This window comes from Myxocyprinus asiaticus, chromosome 23, assembly GCF_019703515.2.
Source record: "Myxocyprinus asiaticus isolate MX2 ecotype Aquarium Trade chromosome 23, UBuf_Myxa_2, whole genome shotgun sequence".
In the NCBI taxonomy this organism is placed as follows: domain Eukaryota; kingdom Metazoa; phylum Chordata; class Actinopteri; order Cypriniformes; family Catostomidae; genus Myxocyprinus; species Myxocyprinus asiaticus.
Window position 1 is genome coordinate 34,574,226 of NC_059366.1, and position 25,363 is coordinate 34,599,588.

Below are 25,363 nucleotides of genomic sequence, written 5' to 3' on the forward strand. Positions count from 1 at the left end.
AAAGGCATATTTAGGCAGTATAAAAGTAATCCACACAACTCAAGTCGATCAATGAATGTCTTCTGTAGCAAACCAATAGGTTGGTGTAAGAAACAAATAGATAATTAAAATGTTTTTAACTTTAAATTGTTGCTTCCACCCAGCGCTGTATTTCTGTTTGAAATGAACTAATTCTCGCGTGACGTTCGTTCCTCTGTTGTATACAAAATGTGTGCTGCGTGAACGCACCATAGTGCTCATGTCACTAATGCGACGAGCCAACGACTGCAGTAGTTTTTTTTTTTAAGTTAATACAAGTTTTAATTATTGATTTATTTTTTACACAAACCTATTGGTTTGCTACAGAAGACATTAATTGATCGACTTGAGTTGTGCAGATTACTTTACTGCCTAAATATGACTTTAATGCTTACAGCTTCACAAAACTCATTAGCTTCACAGGTACGTAGTTTCACAAACTCATTAGCTTCACAGATACGAACACTCATAAACTCGTCAGCTTCACAGACACCATGGACTTGTGCCAGGCTCTCTCTCTCTCTCTCTCTCTGCTGGTGGCTTGGCTGCTTATATGCCACTCTCTTCATGCTCACTGGAATTAGAGACAGGTGTTAGACATAATCTAGCTCAGGTGCAAGCGCCCTTACCACTTTCTCTCTCTCCGGACAGACGTTTGACTACGCCCCGCTGCCACATATCCCCACCGCCTGACTCAGGCCGGGGAGACATCCGGCCTGTCTGCCACTCCCGCCCCCATTTCTGGAAAGGAAGTCGGCAACAGCCATCTGCACTCCCGGTCTGTGGACCACCTTGAACTTAAACAGCTGAATAGCCAGATACCAACGGGTGATCCGCGCGTTGGTATCTTTCATGCGGTGGAGCCATTGGAGTGGGGCGTGATCTGAGCAGAGGGTGAAGGCCCACCCCAACAGGTAGTACCGGAGAGTGAAGACTGCCCACTTGATGGTGAGACACTCCTTTTCTATGGTGCTGTACTTAGTCTCCCTTAATGAGATCTTGCTGCTAATGTACAGCACCGGGTGCTCCTCCCCCTCCACCACCTGTGAGAGTACAGCCCCCAGCCCTCTGTCTGAAGCGTTCATCTGCAAGACAAAAGGGAGAGAGAAATCAGGTGAATGTAAAAGCGGCCCCCCGCAAAGCGCGGCTTTAACCTGCATAAACACCTGTTGACACTGCTCCGTCCACTGGACTGGGTATGGAGCTCCCTTTTTAGTGAGATCAGTCAGCGGGCTGGTGACTTCCGAATAATTAAGCACTAATCTCCTAAAATAGCCAGCCAGCCCCAGGAACTGTCTCACCCCCTTTTTGGTCTTGGGCCTTGGACAGGTCGCAATCACCGCAGTCTTGTCAATTTGGGGACGCACCTGCCTGTGGCCCAAGTGGAACTCCAGATACCATACCTTCACCCACCCAATCACGCACTTCGCGGCGTAAGCCAAATGCGGTCTGAGGATTCGGTCCATGAGACGCTGAAATGTAACAGTGGCCCCAAACAAACTGAACGGAAGTGTCACAAATTGGTGTAATCCAAATGGTGTGTTGAAGGCTGTTTTTTCACGGGAAATTGGTGTCAAGGGGATCAGCCAATAACCCTTTGTCAAATCCAGTGTCGAATAAAATCGAGCAGTGCCTAACCGATCAAGCAACTCATCAACATGAGGCATTGGGTACGCGTCAAATTTAGACACTGCGTTGACTTTTCTATAATCCACACAGAACCATACAGACCCGTCACTCTTAGGAACTAGAACAACTGGGCTGGACCAATTGCTGTGGGATTTCTCTATTACCCCCATATCGAGCATTGCATCCAATTCTTCTCGGACAATTTTCTTTTTGTGCTCGGGCAATCGGTAGGGACTGCTGCGTACCACCACCCCTGACTTGGTCTCGATGTGGTGCTGGATGAGGTTTGTATAACCCGGTAGAGGGGAAATCACATCTGCAAACTTCTGTTGCAACTTGGTAACCTGTGCGAGTTTTTGGTCTACATGTTCTACGGTGAGAGGTGGTCTCCACAAGTGATATGATTGTGTTTTGTTTTCACCTCTGGCCCAAGCTCCGCCCTCTCCGGAACTACCATAGCCAATGCCACAGGGACCGCCTCCCTCCATAATTTCAGGAGGTTGAGGTGATATATTTGACGTGCGCCCCCTCAATCGGCTCGCTTTACCTCATAATCGAGATACCCCACTCGTCGTTTGACCTCAAAGGGTTCTTGCCACTTGGTGAGTAATTTGGAGCTCGATGTGGGGAGTAATACGAGTACCTTATCTCCTGGTGCAAATTCCCGTAGCCGAGTTCCCCTCTTATACTGTCGGCTCTGTCGTTCTTGAGCTTGGAGCAAATTCTCCTGTATTAGTTGCCCCAAGGTGAGGAGTTTTTCTCTAAGATCAAGAAGGTATTGAATTTCATTCTTACTGGTTGAAGGCCCCTCCTCCCAATCTTCGCATATGACATCAAGCACGCCGCACGGGCGCCACCCATACAGCAGCTTGAATGGGGAAAACCCAGTGGAGGCTTGCGGGACCTCTCGTACTGCGAATAACAGGGGATCGAGCCATTTGTCCCAATTTCTAGCATCCTCGTGCACGAACTTATGAATCATGTTTTAAAGGGTTTATTAAATCACTCCACCGGGCCATCTGTTTGTGGATGGTAAACGCTGGTGCGTATTGACTTAATGCCCAATAATTCGTAAAGATCACGTAGTGTCCGTGACATAAAGGTTGTGCCCTGATCGGTGACGATCTCTTTCGGAATCCCCACCCAGGAGATTATTTTGAAGAGTGCCTCCACAACACTATGAGCTGAGATGCTGCGTAGAGGCACTGCTTTCGAATATCATGTTGCATAGTCCACTAGGACTAATACAAAGCAATGTCCGTGTGCTGAAAGCTCTAGTGGCCCGATGAGGTCCATGCCAATTCTCTCAAAGGGGACCTTGATCAGCAGAAGTGGGTGCAATGGTGCTTTTGGGGTGGCCAGCAGGTTCACCAGCTGACATTCACGGCAAGCCACACACCACCTGCGGACATCGCCGTCAATGCCCGGCCAACAAAAATGGGCTATTAGACAGTTCAGTGTTTTTCTTTCCCCTAGATGACCCGCCATGGATTATAATTTGCCGCATGGAACGCCATTTCGTGACGGCTCCGTGGTATTAAGAGCTGGGTTGTATCTTCCTTTGTTTGAGCATCCTGCATCACTCTATACAACCGCTCATTTATAATCGCAAAATAGGGATATGAAAGTGTGACATTCGGCCAGAGTTGCTGACCATCGATCACTCTCACTTGGTTGATGGCGTGCTTGAGGGTTTCGTCTCGTGACTGCTCCAAAGGGAAATCCCTTGAGGATGGGTGGGGCTGCAGCCTCACCCCCCCTCATGTCATCCTGACGTGGAGCTGACGAAGATGGCCCCGGCTCCGCCTCCCCTGCCAGAGCATCGCACATTTCACATCTAATCGCTTTTATGCATGACCCATCCATGCATATTCCGGAATGTCATCCAATCATTATCTAGCCTATGCCTTATAAGGTCCCACAGCTGTGTGTTATTGCTCATATGCCGCTATTGCTATGCATTCACTTTCAAGCAACAGTCGCTCAACATTTGGATTATACATTGTTTGGCTACTCACCTTAATGCTCACGCTCCCGATTTCATCCAACAAGATATACAAGTTTTCTGTTTATACTTCTTTTGACAGAGCAATTGCAAACAAATAGCTGGTGGCATTTGGGGTGTAGGTGTTTCTGCTGTCAATGTTCTTCTAAAGTATATACTGTTCATTATATTCATTATGTACATCAACAGTCACTTTTCAAGTGGCATGTTCATTTTGCGGCATTGTTTCACATTACAAGAATATTCGATGCACATTTCACACCGATCTTCACGTTAGGTGTAAGAAAGTGTATTCTACAGCCATTTGGCAGCGTCATGCAGTAATCTTTTACATCAGCATTGTATGCACATTAACACCATATCTTGCATGATTTGTAAGAACGTTTACTATCGCATTCTCTTTTAAACAGAAGAATCAATCATTGCTGCTTGCCTATTGGCATCTAGCGGTAGGCAACTGCACATCAACATAACTGAATACGGAATCACAGCATGCATAATTGCTGCCAATCAGAATATTTTAAATGATATGGGATGTACCAATCATGTATTACAGTTATCCAATATTTTCCTTTTAATAAGGGGTCATTTTAATGTACCAGTGTAGGTATTTGCATTGTTGGTTAAACTGCCCTAATAATGTCTTAATTATATGATCATCTTTATCAATCTACAATCTCAGTAAGTTCACAAATTAATGTAATCCTGCTTGAAGGATAGTGTAAAACATTTGTGGCTCACTGTCCTGGGTCGAAGGGCTCTAGGCTTGACCTGAGCACGAATCCCTGAACCCCCCCCCCCCCCAAGGAGGTGAAGGTATGCCGGAAGACTCGATGCCATGTAGAGGTAAGTGGCTGTTTATATACGCTTACTCTGGTGATGTGATTAGTCAGATTAAATTACCTTGCTCCTCCCGAACCTTGTTTATAAAACTCAATTTCAGTAGTTCACAAGTTAATGTAATCCTGCTTTGAGGTTAGTGTAAAACGTTTGTGGCTCACTGTCCTGGGTGAAGGGCTTGAGGCTCGTGGCTTGACCTGAGCACGAATACCTCCCAAAAGATGCCAGAAAATGGGGCAGCAAGCCGTTGTCTACGGGGCCTTGTATTTGAGATGAGACGAAGTATTTAACGGTGCCTCTTGTACCCACCCAAAAAAGCGTGAAATGAGGAAATGAATTTGAGGAAGGGGGAGGCTCTTGCTGAGCCCTGTGAGAGGTGGGCAGAGGTGCCAAAGTATGATAGAATGAGCGGGAGCCACCAATGGAGGCAGTCTCGCACTAGGGTCCGCTCGGGGGATAGGAAACTGGGAGGTGTAGAATAGGTAGAGATGGAGAATGAAAATAGGCGGAAGCACTGAAGAGACAGTGGCAGTTGCAGCCACATGGAAATGTGCTCTGCGAGAGCTGAAAAGCACTGGAGGGATCGTTATGCCCCGTGTTAGGGCAGGGTTGCCCCGGGCAGAGGCGTGAATCGTAGCCGCCCAGACTGAAATTTAAGTCTCCCTCCAGACTTGGTGAGTTCGACAGATGGGCCCATGCAGCGAGTGGGCGAACCCAGAGGGATGGAACACTGCTTCGACTGGGACAGTCTTCCGAGTTTCGAACGGGAGAGCCAACGATAAGAGTCTGACCCGCCAGAGTGGAGGTGTGAATCCTAGCCACTAGGGCAGATCGTCCCGAGTGTAGGATTCAATCCTAGGTGCTTGGAACAACCTCAGCCTCTCCTCCTGACAATGGAGGGGCCCTCGCGGCATTCGAACGGGGGAGTCCTCGCTGCACTTCGAACGGGGAAGCCCACGATACAATTAAACAGTTAGCTCAGTTAGCTCGCACTGCATTCGAACGGGAGAACCCCCACTGCGATTCAAACGGGAGAGCCCTTGAGTGCTTAAGTCAGGCCCATCCTGCATTGTGGGATGGGGTGCTTCTGTATTGACCGGGTTGGACCCCTGCAGCATTCGAATGGTGGGACCGGCCTATTGGAACGACGATGATGAAGCAAGCTTCTCCTTGACCCCGAATGTGAATGTTTGTGTTTAGCTAATTAGGGCTTGATGTGCTTTCCTGATATGGAGACGGTTGGTGCAGATGAAGCCGAGATATGCGTCGGATAACCAGCAGCCCAGTAATTGTATTTGGTGTTTGGGCAGGCCTTTGTGGGCTGCTGTGGTTTTAGCGCCGATACGAAATGAATGGCTTGTGTATAGTTTATCTAAGATGCCGGAATTGAGCAGGATGGATTTGAGGTGTTTTTGGAACCAGAATCGGGATACTGCTTGATTTTTGTCATTGACGAAGAAGGGATCCAGAGGTTTTTTTTGTTTGGGATCCTGTGTAATGTAGGTAGTGTGCTAGTGATTGGAAGAGCTGGATGGGAGTAGGAAGTTTGAAAATGAAAATTGGATGTCCTTTTTGGGGTTTGGTCTGTTTTGCTTTGTTTGACGAAGTATCTGATTGTGATGTTATCTAGGATATGGAGGTCTGAAATAGTGGGATTGATTCTTGGATCGAATTATGTTGTGGTGGTGAGTTTGGAGCAATGGAGGAAGCCAAAGAAGACAAGGATGAACATGCTGTCTAGTGTTTTTGAGGTGTTTAGAGAAATGTAGCCCTGACGGAGAGTGTTTATGCAGTGAGTTAGTAGATTGATTGAAGAATGGAGTCCTGGTGGGCGTGGAGGAGTCTGAGAGAGTGATTTTTAGGAATTTCATTTCTGAACGGGGAGGAACTGGGGTTGGTGTCAGGTTCGCTTCTAGGGCCAAGGCTCTGGATCTCTGAAAGATAAAACAAGAAAGAGTCAGCAATATGTTTTTTTGTACCTGGAATGTGTTCTGCTTTAATTACGTTTAGCTGAGGAGGGATTTGGGACGAAATTCGCTTACGGAGGCAGCCTCGCGCAGGGAATGGTTCTGGAGTAGGAGAGGTTAAAATGGCAGAAAGGAGGGTGATAAAGTGAAGAGTAGTGGGATTCTCCAGTAGAGGCAGCTTCATGTGGGAATCCGCTCTAGTGGCCCATGGATAGGGAGGGGTAGAGGGATGGATGTTGGCAGAGAGAATAGGTTGTGTGGAAAAACTAAGGCATCTGGAACATCTGTGTGGCAATGTCAGGATACGAGCTTGCATGGGCATTTGTGATATGAACGGGCTGAATCCTCGGGCACAGGACCACACAGCGTTCAATGGGAAAGCATACGATTCATGTGAGAATGTTTATGCTGAATTTTACTGAGCTTGCTCGAAGCTGCGAGTGGCTGGATCCGCAGGCATGGGCCTGCACGGCATATGATGGTAGGATGAACGTGATGAATTCTTGAGTGCGGACTCACGTGGCGTTTAACAGGAAGACCCCATGTTTTTGTGTGAAAAGTTTATGCTGCAAATAAGTAAGAACTCACTCTGCGGTACGAATGGGTTGAGCACGGCATTTGACGTGAGGCCATATGGTAGTCTATTTTCAAATTCAATTGATTGATGCGGAGATGCAGGTTTATGGTGAACTGTTCAGGGAAGACCTGAAACAGACCGATTGTTATCAGTTGCTAGATGGGTGATGGTTTGTTTGATATGAGTGGCATAATATGGGTTATGGAGCCATGGAGGCTTAGACGCATGGTGTGAAAGACGTGCCACAGTTGTGGCACATGAACAGTTATGGCACTTGGACAGCGTGTTTGTTGTTGTTTTCCATGTAGTGCGAATTTGTCTTATTGCCCTAAAGATGCCACAGTTGCAGCGCTTGGACATTGCATTGCACTTTTTGCAGTGTAGTGGGAGGTTTGATCGCACAGCCTAAAAGATGCCGCAGTTGCGGCGCTTGGACAGCGCATGCGCTGTTTGCAGTGAAGTGGGAGTTTATCACATGGCCCAAAAGATGCCATAGTTGCAGCGCTTGGATAGTGCATTGCACTGTTTGCGGTTGTGGCAGCGGGGGCGTGGTCAAGTGCCTTTCTGGAGAGAGAGAAAGCGGTAAGGGCGCTTACATCTGAGCTAAATTATGCCTAACACCTGTTTCTAATTCCAGTGAGCATGGGGAGAGCGGCATAAAAGCAGCCACACAACCAGCAGACGAGAGAGAGCCTGGGTCCAGAAAGTTATTATTGTGAAGCTAAGAATTTATTATTGTGAAGCTGAAGAGATTATTATTGTGAAGCTAAGAATTTATTATTATGAAGCTGAAGAGATTAGTGTGTGAAGCTGTGAGTGCTGAAGTGTGGTCATTAAAATCCTTACCTGTGAGTGGTGCAACCTGCCTCCCGTTTCCTCCTCATCGACCGCCTTCACAGTGGTGTAGTGGGAGGTTTAGTCATACGGCTCAAAATACGTAGAGAAGCCAGTCTGTAAAATAGAATGATAGATTGATTTTACCTGATGGGAGGAAAGTCATGTTATAGTGTAGAGATGAGTGGAGCAGCTCTTGTTTCATGTTATCGGGGCTGAGGCGAGGTGAGCTCGAATACTGAGAGGAGGCGAGGCCAGTTTGCAGAATGATTATGAATGAGTTGGGACGCGGCGCGTGATCCCCCTCTTGCGGAACCAAATTTGGCTCGTGTCTGCTCGGACAGAGGCTGTGTATAACTGCAGTGTGTTGTGGAATGGTCAAAGCGGGTGCTGGGCGGCAGCGAGCTCGCACTAAAATGTCTGCGTTGGTTTGAAAAGAAGCTGGAGTTAGAGTATCGTCGATTGGAAGGAGTTCGCTGTTGCATGATTGCCCCTGTGTTCCTAATGGGATAAATCGCACTCCGAAGGGCACTTTAAAGGGAGAACAATCATGATATTCATGTTAGAAGTTGACAAACAAAATCACTGAATGGATCACGCCCTAAACAAGCTGCGCGGTGAGGTAATGAGGCTGACAGGAATCACCTGTATGGGAGAACCAGATTGAAACTCACATGGTCTGTCCACACAGAGGCCGTTGTGTAGAAGGCTCACCAGTGCCTCTTCTTCCTGAGACGGCTGAGGAAGTTTGGAATGAACCACCGCATCCTCACACTGTTCTACACCAGCACTGTAGAGAGCATCTTGACTGGCTGCATCACTGCCTGGTACGGCAACAGCACCACCCTCAACTGCAAAGCCCTGCAAAGAGTGGTGCGAACAGCCAGACACATCATCGGAGGTGAGCTTCCATCCCTCCAGGACATCTACACCAGGCGGTGTGTGAAAAAAGCTTGGAGAATCATCAGAGACTCCAGCCACCCTAGCCATGGGCTGCTCTCACCGCTACCATCAGGTAGGCGGTATCGCAGCATCAGGACCCGCACAAGCTGACTTCACGAAAGCTTCTTCCCAAAAGCGATCAGACTTTTGAACTCTTGCTCTCTCACAATCAATATACATCAGCACTGCACTTTATTAATCTCACACAGGACTGTCATAAATTATATTTTCTCTTAACAACACACTGGCAACTGATTATCAACCGACAGCCTGAATGTCAATACAACACTATACAACCTACTGTATATTTTATAGATATTATTTTTATTGTATACTGTGTATTCTATATTGTGTGTATTGTATACTGTACATTGTATTTTATTATTTGTAAATTGTGTTGTGTGTAATTATGTGTATATTAGTTTTGTAAATTGTGTTGTGTAAATCTGATGTTTATTGTAGATTGGTATCTGTCTCATCACTGTCATGACTGCTATGTTGCTCGGAACTGCAATCAGGACTTTCACGCACTGTTGCACTTATTTATATGGTTGAGTGACAATAAAGTGATTTGATTTGAAACGCTGGGGAGCGTTGGAATGATGATTGAATTAAATATTTAATCTGTGTTTCCCTCGCATTCAAAATTAAGCTGTAATGGAACTCGTGTGGCATGAGCCGGAGCAGCGCCCGTTCATGGAGGCAGGTTTACATGATGGACCGCTCCAGGTGGAAAGTTTAGATAAGAGAACATATAAGCAGTCGTGAAGAGCTGTTTGACATGTATACAGAGCCAAATGGAATGGAGCATAGAAAGAAAACAGTGTAAAATATAATGCGTATCGTGGTAGCGGTCAGTGCTGCAAAAACAAATGAGCTGCTGTGGCAGCTTCTGTTGAATAACGAGATTGTTTGGATGACAGATCTGTTCTGATGAAGGCGAATGCTTTGCAGTGAAGTTGAATCCGATGATCCAAGTCACTGCCTTGGTCTGTTCGTGGGCATGGGCGGGGCCGAATGCCGGAAGACTCAATGCCATGCAGAGGTTTCTATATGCTCACTCTGGCGATGTGATTGGTCAGATTAAATTACCTTGCTTCTCTCGAACATTGTTTATAAAACTCCATTATGTATTCAGCATATTACAGCTTTCCACAACTTCGCATCACTAGGCAATGCCACCCATTTCACGGGCAGTCTGTTTCACAGACACATGCATTGTTGCCCATTCCATGGGCAGTCTTTTTCACAGACACATTGTGTTTCAGAAATGCATCACTAGGCAATGCCTCCCATTTCATGGACAGTCTGTTTCACAGACACATCACAAGCAATGCCACACATTTCATGGGCAGTCTATTTCACAGACACATTGCAAGCATTGCTCCCATTTCATGGGCAGTCTGTTCCACAGACACATCATAAGCAAAGCCACCCATTTCATGGGCAGTCTGTTTCACAGACACATCACAAGCAATGCCACCCATTTCATGGGCAGTCCGTTTGCACAGACATATCAGAAGCTGTGCCATTTCACAATGCTAGTCATCTTTCAGTAGGGTATGGCACATTACATGCCATTTGTAAGGGTTTCATGTTTGTTAGTCATATAAGGTTGTATTCACTGTATTACTAATATTTACGCTTTTTTCAAGTTCCTTCGCCTGAAACCTGGTTGTCTAAATTGAACTATTAATTTAGTTCTCCTTTTAGGGGGACATAAGTTTAAATTAGGTTGTAATTTTCTTTTGGGGGTAGCTCTTCTACCCTGCCATCATTGCCTTCTGGCAGGTTCTGATGGTTTGAGTGAGAATCCTGATGCTGTACCATAGGACGGGGCTTACACCAAGGGTATCTAATCTATAACTCATGTTATTCATATGAGAGAAATCAATATTATGCCACAAATGCTGTCGATTGAGCTTAAATTGTATTGAACCTGGAGCATTCCTTTAAGTTGTTTATCTAGGGTGACAGACATTTTTGATGTTGTGCTGCATCTTGCTGTTTTTTCAGTGTCTCACGCAGGTGTGCCACATTTTTTAGACACTGTGCCAAGTAAAAAAAAAAAAAAAAGTAAACGGTTTAAAACTCAAGAGGTCTTGAGACTTGCATTCTATCCTCTTTGTTGTGCTGCATCTACCTTTATCTGCACAATAACGCATTTCAGCAGAAAGACAGAAACTAAAAGGTCTAATGTAATTTAATAAACATTAAGACAATGTCTAGACAGTGTTAAGGAGGATAACGTTGAATGGTGTGTCTGCAGCACTTGTATGTCCTGGTGATCGCTCAGAGCTGAAGTTTGGAGCAGAGGGGTCTTCCTGAGGAGGCTTCTGGGGCAGTTGGCGCATAACGAAATTGTGTATGGTGGACGTTTTAAGCATCAACTTCAGCTCTTCCTCACTACTCCCCAAAACACTCACTCCGTTTACCTCCACCAGCCTGGAACAGAGCCACAACCTCAGAATAAGAACTTGGACAGCTGCAGTACCAGTATCTAGACTGATACATCAATAATCTTGTGTAAATGCTTGTAAATGTACAGTAATACACAACATTGTTATGCTTGATTTTATGGACTACAACAGATTTACATTTACATTTACATATATTCATTTGGCAGACGCTTTGATCCAAATCGACTTACAAAAGAGGAAAACATAAGTGAATCACCTTAGGAGACAGTGGTATGAAAAAGTGCTGTATTACAAAGTATCACTAGCATCATAATAGTATTCAAAACAGAATAAAGTGCAACAGGAATGTTTTTTTTTTTTTTTTCAATGACTGGTTAAGTGCTCATGGAAAAGATGTGTTTTTAGTCGTTTTAGTCACACAGAGAGTGAGTCAGCTTCACGGATGGAGTTGGGAAGGTCGTTCCACCAACATGGTACGATGAAGCTGAATGTCTGGGAAAGTGTTTTGGTGCCTCTTTGTGTTGGTACAACAAGGCGACATTCCTTAGCCGACCGCAGGCTTCTAGTGGGCATGTAGATCTGCATAAATGATTTTAGGTATGCTGGAGCAGACCCAGTGACTGTTCTGTATGCCAGCATCAGAGCCTTGAATTTGATACGTGCATCAACCGGCAGCCAGTGGAGAGAGACAAGGAGTGGTGTAACATGTGCTCTCTTTGGTTCATTAAAGACCAGACGTGCTGCTGCATTCTGGATCATTTGCAGGGGTCTAATTGCACATGCAGGGAGGCCTGCAATGAGAGCGTTACAGTAGTCCAGTCTAGTTATGACAAGTGACTGGACAAGCAGTTGTGTGGCATGTTCAGAGAGGAAGGGTCTTATCTTCCTGATATTGTAGAGTGTAAATCTACATGATCTTGCGGTCTTTGAGATGTGGTCTGTGAAATTTAGTCTGTTGTCGATGGTTACCCCTAGATTTCTGACCGATTTGGAAGGCGTTACTGTAGTTGCACCCAGCTGCACGGTGATGTTGTGTTCAACAGCAGGGTTGGCTGGAAAGTCAAGGAGTTCAGTCTTGGCTAGATTGAGTTGCAGGTGGTGCTCCTTCATCCAGGCCGAGAAATCCGAGCAGTCACTGTGGTGTCGTTGGGCTGGAAAGACAAGTAGAGTTGCATGTCATCAGCGTAGCAGTGGTAAGAGAAACCATGTGCCTGAATGATGGGTCCCAGTGATGTTGTGTATATAGAGAAGAGAAGTGGCCCAAGCACTGATCCCTGAGGTACCCCAGTAAGTAGCTGATGTGGCTTGGATACCTCACCTCTCCAGGCTACTTTGAAGGACCTACCTGAGAGATAGGAATTAAACCAGTCAAGCACAGTTCCTGTGATGCCCAGCGAGGAGAGGGTAGAGAGTAAGATCTGATGGTTGACTGTGTCAAAGGCTGCAGAAAGGTCCAGCAGAATCAGGACGGATGATCTGGATTCAGCTTTCGCCCGTCTCAGCGACTCAGTGACAGACAGCAGGGCAGTCTCGGTGGAGTGTCCACTTTTGAACAACAGATATTTTAAATATTTGAGGTTGTTCAATGTAATCATAACAAAAATTAGATAAAGGGTAAAAAATATATATATATATATATATATATATATATATATATATATATATATATATATATATATATATATATATATGTTGTGTTTTGTTATTTCTTAGCATTATGCATACAAAATGTAAATTTTTCCTCATGGAATAATCCATTTCTTTTTTAAATGTCAATTATTATATATACAGTGGACCCAAAAATATATGTACTCTCAAGCTGAACTTAAAAATACATGAATTCCTTTGCATTTGAGAACAAAACATCAAACCAGTGTGCATTTATTGTAAAGAAATCACAGAAGTGGCTCTTTAAACAGGATAACAATCCAAAGCATAACAGCCACCTACTGAAAGAATACTTTGCAAAAAAGAAAATGAAGGTCCTAGAATGGCCCTCCCAGAGCCCTGACCTAAACCCTATAGAGCAACTATGGGATGCAATGGAGAAGAAAATGTCAGATCATTGATGTTTTTTAGTGTGGAAGAACTGAAAGGTGTCTGAAACCTGGAGGAAACTTTCACCACAGGTTTTACAGAAACTTGTTGACTCTATGCCCAGACCTTGTCAAGAATTTTTGCGGATGAAAGGATTGCAAACTAAAAACTAAAATACTTGAAATTTTAATCTTTAATGAAGCCAAATTAAATGTTTCCAAATAATGTTTTGTGTTAATTTTAAACCATTTATCTGTTGTTTTATAATTGAAAATGTAACAAGCTTCTTTTTGTTAAATGTTCTGCTTGAAAAGTGTGCTTATGTTATCTTTCTTATATATATATATATATATATATATATATATATATATATATATATATATATATATATATATATACTGTATATACACACTGGCAACCAAAAGTTTGGAGTAATGTACAGATTTTGCTCTTATTGAACGAAATTGGTACTTTTATACACCAAAGTGGCATTCAACTGATCACAATGTATAATCAGGACATTAATAATGGGAAAATGTACTATTACAATTTGGAAAAAAAAAAATGTTCAGAACTTCTTAAACTACTTCAAAGAGTTCTCATCAAAAAATCCTCCACGTGCAGCAATGACAGCTTTGCAGATCCTTGGCATTCTAGCTGTCAGTTTGTCAAGATATTCAGGTGACATTTCACCCCACGTTTCCTGTAGCACTTGCCATAGGTGTGGCTGTCTTGTTGGGCACTTCTCACGCACCTTACAGTCTAGCTGATCCCACAAAAGCTCAATGGGGTTAAGATCCATAACACTCTTTTCCAATTATCTGTTGTCCAATGTCTTTGTTTCTTTGCTCACTCTAACGTTTTCTTTTTGTTTTTCTGTTTCAAAAGTGGCTTTTTCTTTGCAATTCTTCCCATAAGGCCTGTACCCCTGAGTCTTCTCTTTACAGTTGTACATGAAACTGGTGTCGAGCAGGTAGAATTCAATGAAGCTGTCAGCTGAGGACATGTGAGGTATCTATTTCTCAAACTAGAGACTCTGATGTACTTATCCTCTTGTTTAGTTGAACATCTGGCCTTCCTCATCTCTTTCTGTGCTTGTTAGAGCCAGTTGTCATTTGTCTTTGAAGACTGTAGTGTACACCTTTGTGTGAAATCTTCAGTTTTTTGGTGTTTTCAAGCCTCATATAGCCTTCATTCCTCAAAACAATGATTGACTAATGAGTTTCTAGAGAAAGCTGTTTCTTTTTTGCCATTTTTGACCTAATATTGACCTTAAGACATGCCAGTATATTACATACTGTGGCAACTCAAAAACAAACACAAAGACAATGTTAAGCTTCATTTAATGAACCAAATAGCTTTCAACTGTGTTTGATATAATGGCAAGTGATTTTCTAGTACCAAATTAGCAATTTAGCATGATTACTCAAGGATAAGGTGTTGGAGTGATGGCTGCTGGAAATGGGGCATGTCTAGATTTGATAAAAAATGACTTTTTTGTCTGATTTTTTGTCTGGTGCTGATTTTTACATCAGTAATGTCCTGACTACACGTTGTGATCTCTTTAGTGAATTAAAAGTAACAAATTATTCCAAACTTTTGGCCACCAGTGTGTGTGTGTGTGTGTGTGTGTGTGTATATATATATATATATATATATATATATATATATATATATATATATATATATATATATATATATATATATTAGATATAGAGAGTATTAATTGTACACTTTACCTATTTGCCAGTGCTGAGCATTGGCACTTCTATTAATTGTTAAGAACACACATCATGCATGAATCAAAAACTCCAGCATCTTAATGGGTCACATGAAAAATGATTATTCTATGCTTGTTAAATTTTGTGTTTTCCTTAAAAGCCTTTTATTTATTCACTGACTGTGAAAAGAGTTTTGCTAGAAGTATGGCAATCAACCATTAAGTACATGCAGTTACTCCATTTCCCCTTTCCATTGGGTGCTTATGCAAATTGTTGTTTTTTTCCCCCTCCCTCCTCTCTCTCTGACCTAAAAAATATATTTCATGTGTGCTTATGTACATGTGTTTGCATGCATATGGTTATCATCTTTATGAGTTGTAAAACCCTGCTCACAAATGGAATGATGAATATTCTTCATGGGTTTTTTTTCTTCTGTTCCTCACGCATACCCATCCAAGTTTTACATTTCAGTGTTTTCCTGTTATGCTCTATGCCTCCTACAAATTTCCATAGCAATGGGGGAAAAGACACACAAGCTGATGGAACCTCTGTGATCCTCTCTGCTCTTAAAGGCTGGAAACTTCGGGATGTCACTTGGTTTGTTTTACGAGTGGCTAATTAGAGACTTAATTCATCAAAACATCTATTGCACTGAGCTGACCTCTTTTTGTCTCACATTCCTTCACATTTGAATTTTTTTTTACACTATGACCCAACATTTTTACTTGATGGAAATCACTTAAAGTCAACAAAAATTCTAAATTGACACTATTATAATTATAATTGACCCTTATTGCACATGCTTGGTCTTACTGTGAATTATTCGTTGGTACAAGTTATTCCAAAGGAAAACAAATCTGTAATCTTTAATTTAAATGTAATTACTTGCTCCCCCTCTAAAACAACTTTTCTTTTTAGATGACTACACAAATCCCTCTTTTCAACCTCTCCCCTCCAACAACTTGGCCCCATTCTGGTGTATAACACACACTTTTTATGATTCAATAATTTCCTGATGGGTAAAATCAAGTCCTGCCTTACATTTATTCTGTTGCATTCTAAAATATGTCACATGAAAGTAAAATGGATTGCAAATGGCACTTCACATTGACTCTGCATGTTTTAATAATATTTTGTTGCAGGGCAAAGAAATAATAGCTTAAAGATATGCTTGAACATATATTCAAACATTTTCATAAGATTTTTGAACCAATTACAGTACACGTGGCAAGGTCAAATACAACATCTGTTTTGACATACTGTAAAAATGGGTTGTAAAAAAAAACATTCAGTTCTACTTGATCTTACCCTTAAATTTTTATTTTGTTGGTGTAACCTAGTATATTCAGGCTGATTTAGTCATATTCAATAATATTTTGGACTTGAATAAATCCAGTTCATTTAGATGCTACCACACAAATCACATTGTTTAGGTTACCTGACAAAAATGTTTTACAGTTCAGTTACCTGTCATTCAGACAGAGGTTTATATCCTCAGTATGTATCACCATCAGACCCCGTCCCTCAACCCAGCGTACAGAGAAACTATAGTGACCGTCTGGGTCTGCTTGCACTTGGGTGGCCACCAGTATGACAGGAGACTGAAAAGGGACAAGCTGAGTCAGAGTAGTGCACTTCCTCTCTGCTCTCTCCTGCGGAAAACAAATCCAAAAAAACATGAAAAAGCATAAAAAGCAGTTAATAGCTGGCGGCTCTCCTCAATGAGACATTGCTTATGTTTTATAGTAACTAAACTGGAGATCCAGAGAATCTGTCCTTGTAACCACAGCTTTGAAAGTGCAAGGTGTTAAAGCTGATAGGCTCTAAGATCAGACCGCTGCAGAGAAAATGAGCTCTATTATTAGTGGAGTCAGCATTCTTCATCCTGAAGAACTCTGTACTTTACACAGCATATTGAGTCTTTCAAAACAAATGCAATCACCATTACTGAAATACATAGACCTCATGAAATATGAAATCTCAAGATGTGTAAAAAACACTAAAAACAAAATGCATGTTTACATAGAAAAATTATTTGAAAACAGGACAGACAGAGGCAAAAACATGTTTAGTGAGAATGGCTGCTTAGGTTTTTGTCTGTCCTGTGACAGGTTTGGCTCATATACAGTATGCTTAGATTTAAGGAAAATGGAGTGAGACTTATTTTTAATCCACATTTGACTGGACAAACAAAAAACTTTGTTTCAGTGTTGGTGTGGTTACTGCATTTTGGATTTGTAGGGTTCCACAGTTTAACAGTAAGCACTCTAGATTTAAAAGTTTAATCTCAATTAAACCTCCTCAGCTTCAACCGTGTTCATGTAGCTTATTTGGTAGATCATGTTGCTAGCAACTCCAAGGTCATGGTTTGATTCCCATGTAAAGCATGGAATTATAAAATGTGCAGTATATACTTAATGCACTGGAATTCACTTTGTATAAAAGTGTTTGTCAAATGCATCAGTGTATATTATTGCTGAATTTTATGATTTCTATGACAAAAGCCTCACCAAACAGAATTGCTAAAATAATTACTGTTTTCAAACAGATTCTAGAAAACATTCCCCATCTTCCATTGGTTTCAAACAGATGGTCCTGCCCTTTTGATAGTGCCACAGAGCCAAATTGTTAAAATTTTAGGTGAAATCAACCAGGGTCAGAAATTCAGGAGGGCTCAGGAGAAAAATGCCACCAAAAATACAAAAATGCCATGATCTTCAAAATGTGGAGGCAAAAAAAATTCCTCATAATGATAATGTTTTTATTTGTTCTGATATAGTTATTCATATTCTCTTAAAGTTCTAGTTATTCATATTATGGCCAACATTATATGAATTATTGTTAATTTAATCCTTAGAGGTAATAAATTCTCAATCTTGAGAATTTGTATTAATTAATCGGTTAAAGTGAATTATTAGATGTAAACAGATGAGCCGGTATATGTTTTAAATGGTTTGAAAAAAACTAAGCCCTCATAAAGGTAAAAAAAAAAAAAATTTAAAAAAAGAATACCCCTGAAAAACAAATCCAGGGGGCCAATAATGCCCCTTAATGCAAAAGTTAATTTCGGACACTGAAATCAGCCAACAAATGGTCCTTACAAATGGCTTACTTATATTGTCTCTGCATTTAGGCTGGTATACGAGAAAGAACTTTAAAATTGAAAAATTACACACATCAGCTTTAAGTGAAACTGCATTCACATACATATTAGACATAAAACATGGTAATTGTTACACTCTAAAGGGGCCAAAATGTGACATGACTCATGACTAAGTACTTCATCACTGGTGAAAATGCAAATCAATTGCTGAGACAGAGACTGAATACAGGAAGCGAGTGAAAAGATAGATGCAGAGTGATTAGGTTTCTCTGAACATGCGGCAGAAAGCAGAGGTGAGGGCTCGACTCTCATGGCATGTGAAAGCCCTGTGGCCACGGCTACTGAGCCTCTCTCCAGACATGGGAACCAGATGGCTTGCTCACGCAGGAAACTGGAGAACAAGATGAACATTGGAAATTGGAAGAATATGACTTGGCAAATGGTCTTTGAAAGCGTAAAGGGTTGGGAGGTGCTCCATGCAGAACAACTGGTTGAGAAATGGTCTTTCTTGGGCACACCTTCAGAAATCCCAAACTCTTGTGAGATGGGAGAGGAAGCCATGTCAAGCCTTGGATTGTAGGATTGTGTTTCACATGAGAAAGGCTTCCGGACTCAGTTAGAAAAGTGTGGCTAGTATTAAATGATATAAGTAAGGCACTGTCAGTTACAATTATACATTCTCAGGGCCCAGGAGTGCAGCATTGAATGCAGTAAAATGGCAACCTCAACATGGACTATAAATCCCTTACAGAGCCAAAAGCTGCCACAACTATTAGCCATGGGGCCTCTTAGCCGCCAGTGCAGCTCAACACGGTGACTGCCAAGACTTCAGGAATGAAAGTGAGCCCAACTACTGGGAGCTCTCATGCTTGGCCACAATTTCAGTATCTACACCACCTTTCCCATGAGAATTGTGAAACCTAATCCTGGAGTCTGCAAAGACGACTACATCTCTGGCCTGAAGGAGATGGGAAGTGCATTTAAATTGAAGTGAGAAAAGAGAAAAAGAGAGGTTTGAAAAAGTTTGTGGGGAGCCTGTGCCTTATTATTTCAAGGGTTTTCCCCTAAAGTTTCTGTCCCAAAATGGGACCCCACTTGAAACAACATTTGTTATTTTTCCCTCTGTTTCAACAACTCCTCCCTCTCTCTTCCTGTCTGTTTTGATGCACTGCAGTCACGATGGATCCCGCAGATTAGAGCCGATGATTAAATATTTACTTATTGTCCAATAATCTCAGGAAAATAAATGACAGCCTGCTCCTTATTAGGACCAGGCTTGTATTAGTTCCCAGACTGCTCTGTGGCCTGACCTGTGCCTTTCCCTCTGATTAGGTCATATGATAAACATTAGCATTACTGCCCTGTTCCCACCAACTCAGCACCTAAAGACTGTGGCCTGAGGGCAGCAACGTGACACGCTCTTTTCTTCCAAAGCTCCAGTCGGCATGTGTCCTTTCATGGCACCTCGTTAGGTCTCTACAGATGAGATGAAAGAGCCGCTTTAAAAGGAGGACGGAGGTGGGAAAGAATCATCGGTATGGCCACGACGCTGATAGTTTTACACCCAGTGTCAACCAGACTAGCGTTTTGTGTCATGCTGGCTTTTGAAAAATGAGTGGTGTCGATGCCAATGGCTCACTGCTGTGGTGATCATCATTGTGAAATGACACCATTAATTTGCTAGGAAGCTCCACTCACAAAAGGAAGCAAGTTACTTTCCCATGAAGATTTATAAAAAACAGTATTTATGAAGGTCATAAAGACTTGAAAATTTCCCCTCATGTCGTTCCAAATCCATTTGATTTTTCTTCCTCTGCAGAATAGGTTTAATTGTTGATCAGTGATTTGATTTGATTTGAGAGTAAACAACAACTTAAATTTCAGTCTGTTCATCATACAAAATAATCGCATGACTTCAGAAGACTTGGAAAATGATGCAAAAGTTGCACGGACGAATTTTATGACATTTTTGGGTGCTTTTGGGGGTCACTGTCAACTGCTATGCTTTGGAACTTAGTGATTGAAACTGTAAAAAGAGCAAAACTTCTAAAGTTCTAAAACTTGAGTAATTTGTATCGCTCTACTGAGTTTACTCAAATGTTTGATGTATAAAACGCCCTAATGATCATGGCATCATGATCAATTATTTGATTTACTGTAAATTGGGAGTAAATAACAACTTAAATTTCGGTGTGTTCTGACTAAGTGATACAAGGTGATTGCATGCCTTCAGAAGGCTCGGAATATGATGCAAAAGTCACATGGACTAATTTTATGACACTTTTCAGCTGCTACTTTATGGAACTCAGAGATTGCAACATTCTTTAAAATATCTTCTTTTGTGTGCCACAGAATAAAGAAAGTCATATGGGTTTAGAACAACATGAGTGTGAATACATAATAACATCAAAATTTTGGGGTGAACTATTATTTTCAGGCAAAAGAACAAACAGTAATAACTACATGTTACGAAAAAAAAGCCTCTAAAACTTATTCAGTCCTTCATGTCGAATAGCTGTTCATTTTTACCCTCAAATGTTTTTGTATGTCCAACAAAGTGCTTGCATATTGGGAAAGCCAAGACTCTAATGCTCACATAAGTACCATATGTTCAGCCTCATTAAAATGTGGTTTAATATAGTAACTACTGGCTTGCATTCACATATCAGAACTCTACAGTATCATTTTATACTGCACCAGGACAATCTGAGAACCTGAAGGAACTCTGTGTCAGATCAGGGGGTTTCTGGCTCACCTTGGCCTGGGTTTTCTCCAAAGCTGAATGCAGATGAGCCACCTGCCGGCTGAGGTGGACAAGTGTGAGCTCTTCTTTAAACACCTGGCAGTTGAGTCTCATCTTCTCCAGCAGCCAAACCTATGCTTGCCTGAGGAGTAAACAAACACAAGCTGCTTCCATGAGATCTGTCTAGTTTGGCCTTGGATCTGGAAGCTGATCTGAACAGATATTCAGTGTTCTGTCACTTTACATCAAAATTAATTTTGTCAGTATTTAAGAGTACACTATCATATAGTGTAGAAGGCCTCGCAGTTAATAGACATTGACTAAAAGCCACAAAACTCCAATTTTGATTTCATGCCGTTGTTATGTCATGTTCTCAGACTCAAATATCTTAGATTAATGTCAACCAAAAACACTGAAACTTGAAAGATTTGTTTGCTTTTTTCCTGGGGAAATGGCCAAGCACATGAAGAACATAATGAAACAGAAAACAATAAGGCTTCAAATTAAGTGGCTTATCAGGTAAATAATGAGGACTTTGACATATTGATTCATGAAGGTATTTTCTCACACCCTTATCCATTCCTGCTTTCAACCTGTCCAGCTCGAAAAAGATGTCAGAATAAATCAAAGGCCGTAATGTTGAGAAAAAGCAGGAAACTACTGGCTGAGACTCACACTGGCTTTTCCCTCAAACACCCTCATTTTATTTGCACACCTCATAAATTTAACAGGTACAGATTCCCGTTTTGCCCAGGTTACTGTTTTTACATGATAAGGCTGTTCCATTCTGTATCCGTTACCTCCACACTTTTCATGATGAAAGTTTCCACGTTGATGTTTTAATGATATTGATTGTGTCTAAACTGATTATAGTGTAGGGTTCATGGATTCTTGTTTTCATTTCCAATGTAGTGAGCAGAGGTGCAAATGTGAATGATTTTCAATGTTTTAATAAATGCAGTCTGGTATGTGTTGTATTTCCAAAACTTTCTTTTTTATGAGAACATTGATAATTAGATTAAAATGATTATTAGAACTACAGTATGTAGATATTTAATATATTAAGGAAGTATATTACAGGGATAGCTCACCCAAAATAAAAATTCTGTGATCATTTACACAGCTTCATGTTGTTTAAAACCTGTATGACTTCCTTTCTTCCATAAAATATAAAAATAATATTTTTTTAGGCAGAATGTTAATCTCAGTCACATTTCACTTTCATTGTATGGAAAAAAGATGTAATGGAAGTGAATGGTGACTGAGACTAACATTCCACTAAACATCTCCTTCTGTATTCCACGGAAGAAAGTCATATAGGTTTAGAACAACATGAGGGTGAGTAAATGTAAGAATTTTCACTTTTGAGTAAACTATGCCTTTTAAGATATGCAGACTTATAATTTACGTCATCCAAAGCAACCTGTAACACTGACACTTGAACACTTGAGAAAAACAAACTGAAATAAACAAAACATCAAAAATCACAGGATGCAGACTCTTTCAGAACATTCTCTTTAGAACAAGGAAATTGCATGCAGGGCATCCAAAACCAGCTCTGATAATCAGTTTTTCAGCCTCTCCCTTCTGGAAGACACAGCACATAATTTATCCATGAAGATCAATGGGTTATTGAACTGTTCTGCATTATCCTCCAGATCATTCTATTCTATTCAAATGTATTCTATTCTACTGTTTTCAAAACTAAACTGCTCTCTGCAATGTGTAAATACTGTAATTTATTATTGTGTTATGTAACGCATGACCAGGGTCCAAAAATTTAATTCTCACTAAATACTTGTGAATAAATAAAACTGTTGGCCGGTAACTTTATAAGAAACTTCAGTTTATTTTCCTCCAGAACTCCCTGTGGCGACACATATGTGGAATATTTTATTATATAAGATTAGAATATTATATTTAATATTAAATAAAAGTAGCAGACATAAACTACTTACCCACACAAGCTGACCACATCATCACATGTCATTTGCAAACACATGATAAGTGACTGGCCATGATCTTTGATGAAAGGATTTATTTGCTTTTTCGTCTGCACTGGTCCAGTGTTCAGATTGTCCCCGAGCATTTGAAGACTCTGTCTCTTCCTCTGCAGTTTGTCCTGGGTCTGACTGAGATGTCTCTTCAGCTCCAAGCTGTCTTGCTACTCTGCATCCATCTCTCCTTCCATCTTCTTCAGCTCTGAACAGAAGGTCACCAGACCATGGTATAGCTCCTGGACCTGCTTATCGTACACACACAGCTGAACTAAAAGCTAGAATAAGATCAGTCGAGCTGTGTGAATAAAATAGTAAAAGAGAACATAGGTATTTTATCTGGGTTTAATCATTTTGGATGACAGGAATAATTTAGCTGTATGATGATGTTTTGAAGTGAGGCCACCTGTTGTTTTAGCTCTCGGATCTTTCTGGCATTGTTTAGCATATTTTTGCACTGAATATCGTCAGCAGTACAAATAATGGCATCTGGGGAATCAGGGTCATTTTCTTTGTTTCCTAAATGTTTTCAGACCCAATAGTTCAGTTTTAAAGTTTATATTCCAAAATAATTACATGTGTTTTTGTTTAATCCATTGAAATACTTCTCTAAAACTTGGGATTCTGTCTACCTTCCTACATAAGTGAAGCTCCATTAGTCTCGTCTCTGAGCCAGGCAAATCTCCAATCTGCTGCTCTGGGGAGAACTCGTCTGAAAAACGTGGAAAAATAGAGACTAGAGAGAGTAAATTCCATGTGTAAATTCCAGAGCACTTTCAAGCCACAAGCCATATATGATTCTCTCCAAACTTAAGACTAAATGGTTGTTCTTTTCCAAAGATAAAAAACAAAACAAAAAAAAAAAAAACACATTAAATTGGGCGTCATTTGGTTTAGTTTGTTTAATGAAAAAATTATCTTGTAATATATTGACAAGAAGGTCACAAGAATTTGCCACATTTCAAACTTTTACTGAGTCATCTCAGAGCCCACAAGGGTTTCATTACACTGCGCATGTTCATCACCAACACTTTAATAACCAGTAACTTAAATGGTCCAATGAAAATGCACTGCCATTTAAACTAATATATCACACTCTCTTAAGCTTTATATATATATATATATATATATATATATATATATATATATATATATATATATATATATATATATATATATATATACATGTTTGCACACTTCCAGAAGACACATACTAGGCACATGGAGATGCTAGGCAAATTTCCACCAGTTACACTTTACAATAAGGTTCCATTTGTCAACATTAGTTAACATTAGCTAACATGAATTAACAATGAACAATTTTTATTTTTATTTTATTTTTTACTAATATTAACAATGATTAATTAATACTGTAAAAAATATAGTTAATTGTTTGTTGATGATACCTAATGCATTAACTAATATTAACGAATGGAACCTTTTTGTAAAGTTTTTTTCAAACTTTCCACCTAAAATATAAGAATATTAGCATCATCTGCAAGTAAGATAAAAGTATTCTAGTCAACATGCAGTGTTGTTGTAATCTATGATACTGTATTGTATTCATGAACAACCCCTTTCACTTCTTCTGACTAAAAGGTTCACAATCCTCATACCCATGTACACACACTGTGCATTTTTGTAACTATATTGTTTATAAGACATATATATATATATATATATATATATATATATATATATATATATATATATATATATATATATATCATTCTGATGTATTGAACCATTTGATCAGACAAAATTTTATACACAAGAACAGAATGTTGCCATTGATTGTGATTTCAATAAGATGTGAGTTTCATTGAACTCTAGCATTTTGCTCTTTCTGCCTAAAAGAGAGAGAATATGAGACCGCTTCAGGTCATACTGTAAATACTGAAATAGAAATACTGTAAGAATGTAAATACCATTCCCTATCTGTCACTAACTTGACGTTGTGTCGATGTAGTGACACTAGGGATCACTCTTGGGAGCCACAAACACCTCTGCTTTTTTGAAAAAAGGCCAATGAGAATTGGCGAGTGGAATTTGCATGCCACTCCCCCGGACATACGGGTATAAAAGGAGCTGGTATGCAACCACTCATTCAGATGTCTCTTCAGAGCCGAGCGGTTGTGTTCAGTGCACTGAATTCAATTCCCTCCAAAGACGCACCTCAAAACTGCTGGATTTACAGCGCATTTTCAGCGGCTTCTCCCCCTCTGTACCCGTGGAGTGCAGAGAACACATCTGTGCGCTTCGGCAGAGCGAAAATAAGAGAGTATATTCTAAAAGAGTATATTTTCATACACAAAAAAAGCGGCACACACAGAACGTCTTTTTAAAGATGTCTTTCCGTTTGTGTGTTATTCCTGGTTGCGGTCGTTATCTCTCCGCTTCTGACGGCCACGATCGCTGTCTTACGTGTCTGGGCACTGCCCACGCGGAGACATTGTTCGTGGATGAGTCATGTCCTTATTGCTAGAACATGACCATGGCAATGTTGCGTTCGTTCCACCCCAGCGGCTCC

At 41.0% G+C, this 25,363-nt stretch overlaps 1 protein-coding gene across 1 annotated transcript in view; it reads right to left on the minus strand.

The window, feature by feature from the left end:
• The window catches only part of LOC127413799 (BTB/POZ domain-containing protein 3-like), an 86,554-nt gene extending 65,604 nt beyond the window's left edge, over positions 1-20,950 (minus strand). Inside the window, exons 1-3 of the mRNA XM_051651214.1 lie at positions 20,849-20,950; positions 16,458-16,642; positions 11,085-11,257 (exon numbers count right to left, since the gene is read on the minus strand). Of these exons, the coding sequence (XP_051507174.1) occupies positions 11,085-11,257; positions 16,458-16,642; positions 20,849-20,950 (460 nt within the window). The remainder of the gene's footprint in view (positions 1-11,084; positions 11,258-16,457; positions 16,643-20,848) is intronic.
• Positions 20,951-25,363: the final 4,413 nt, after the last annotated feature.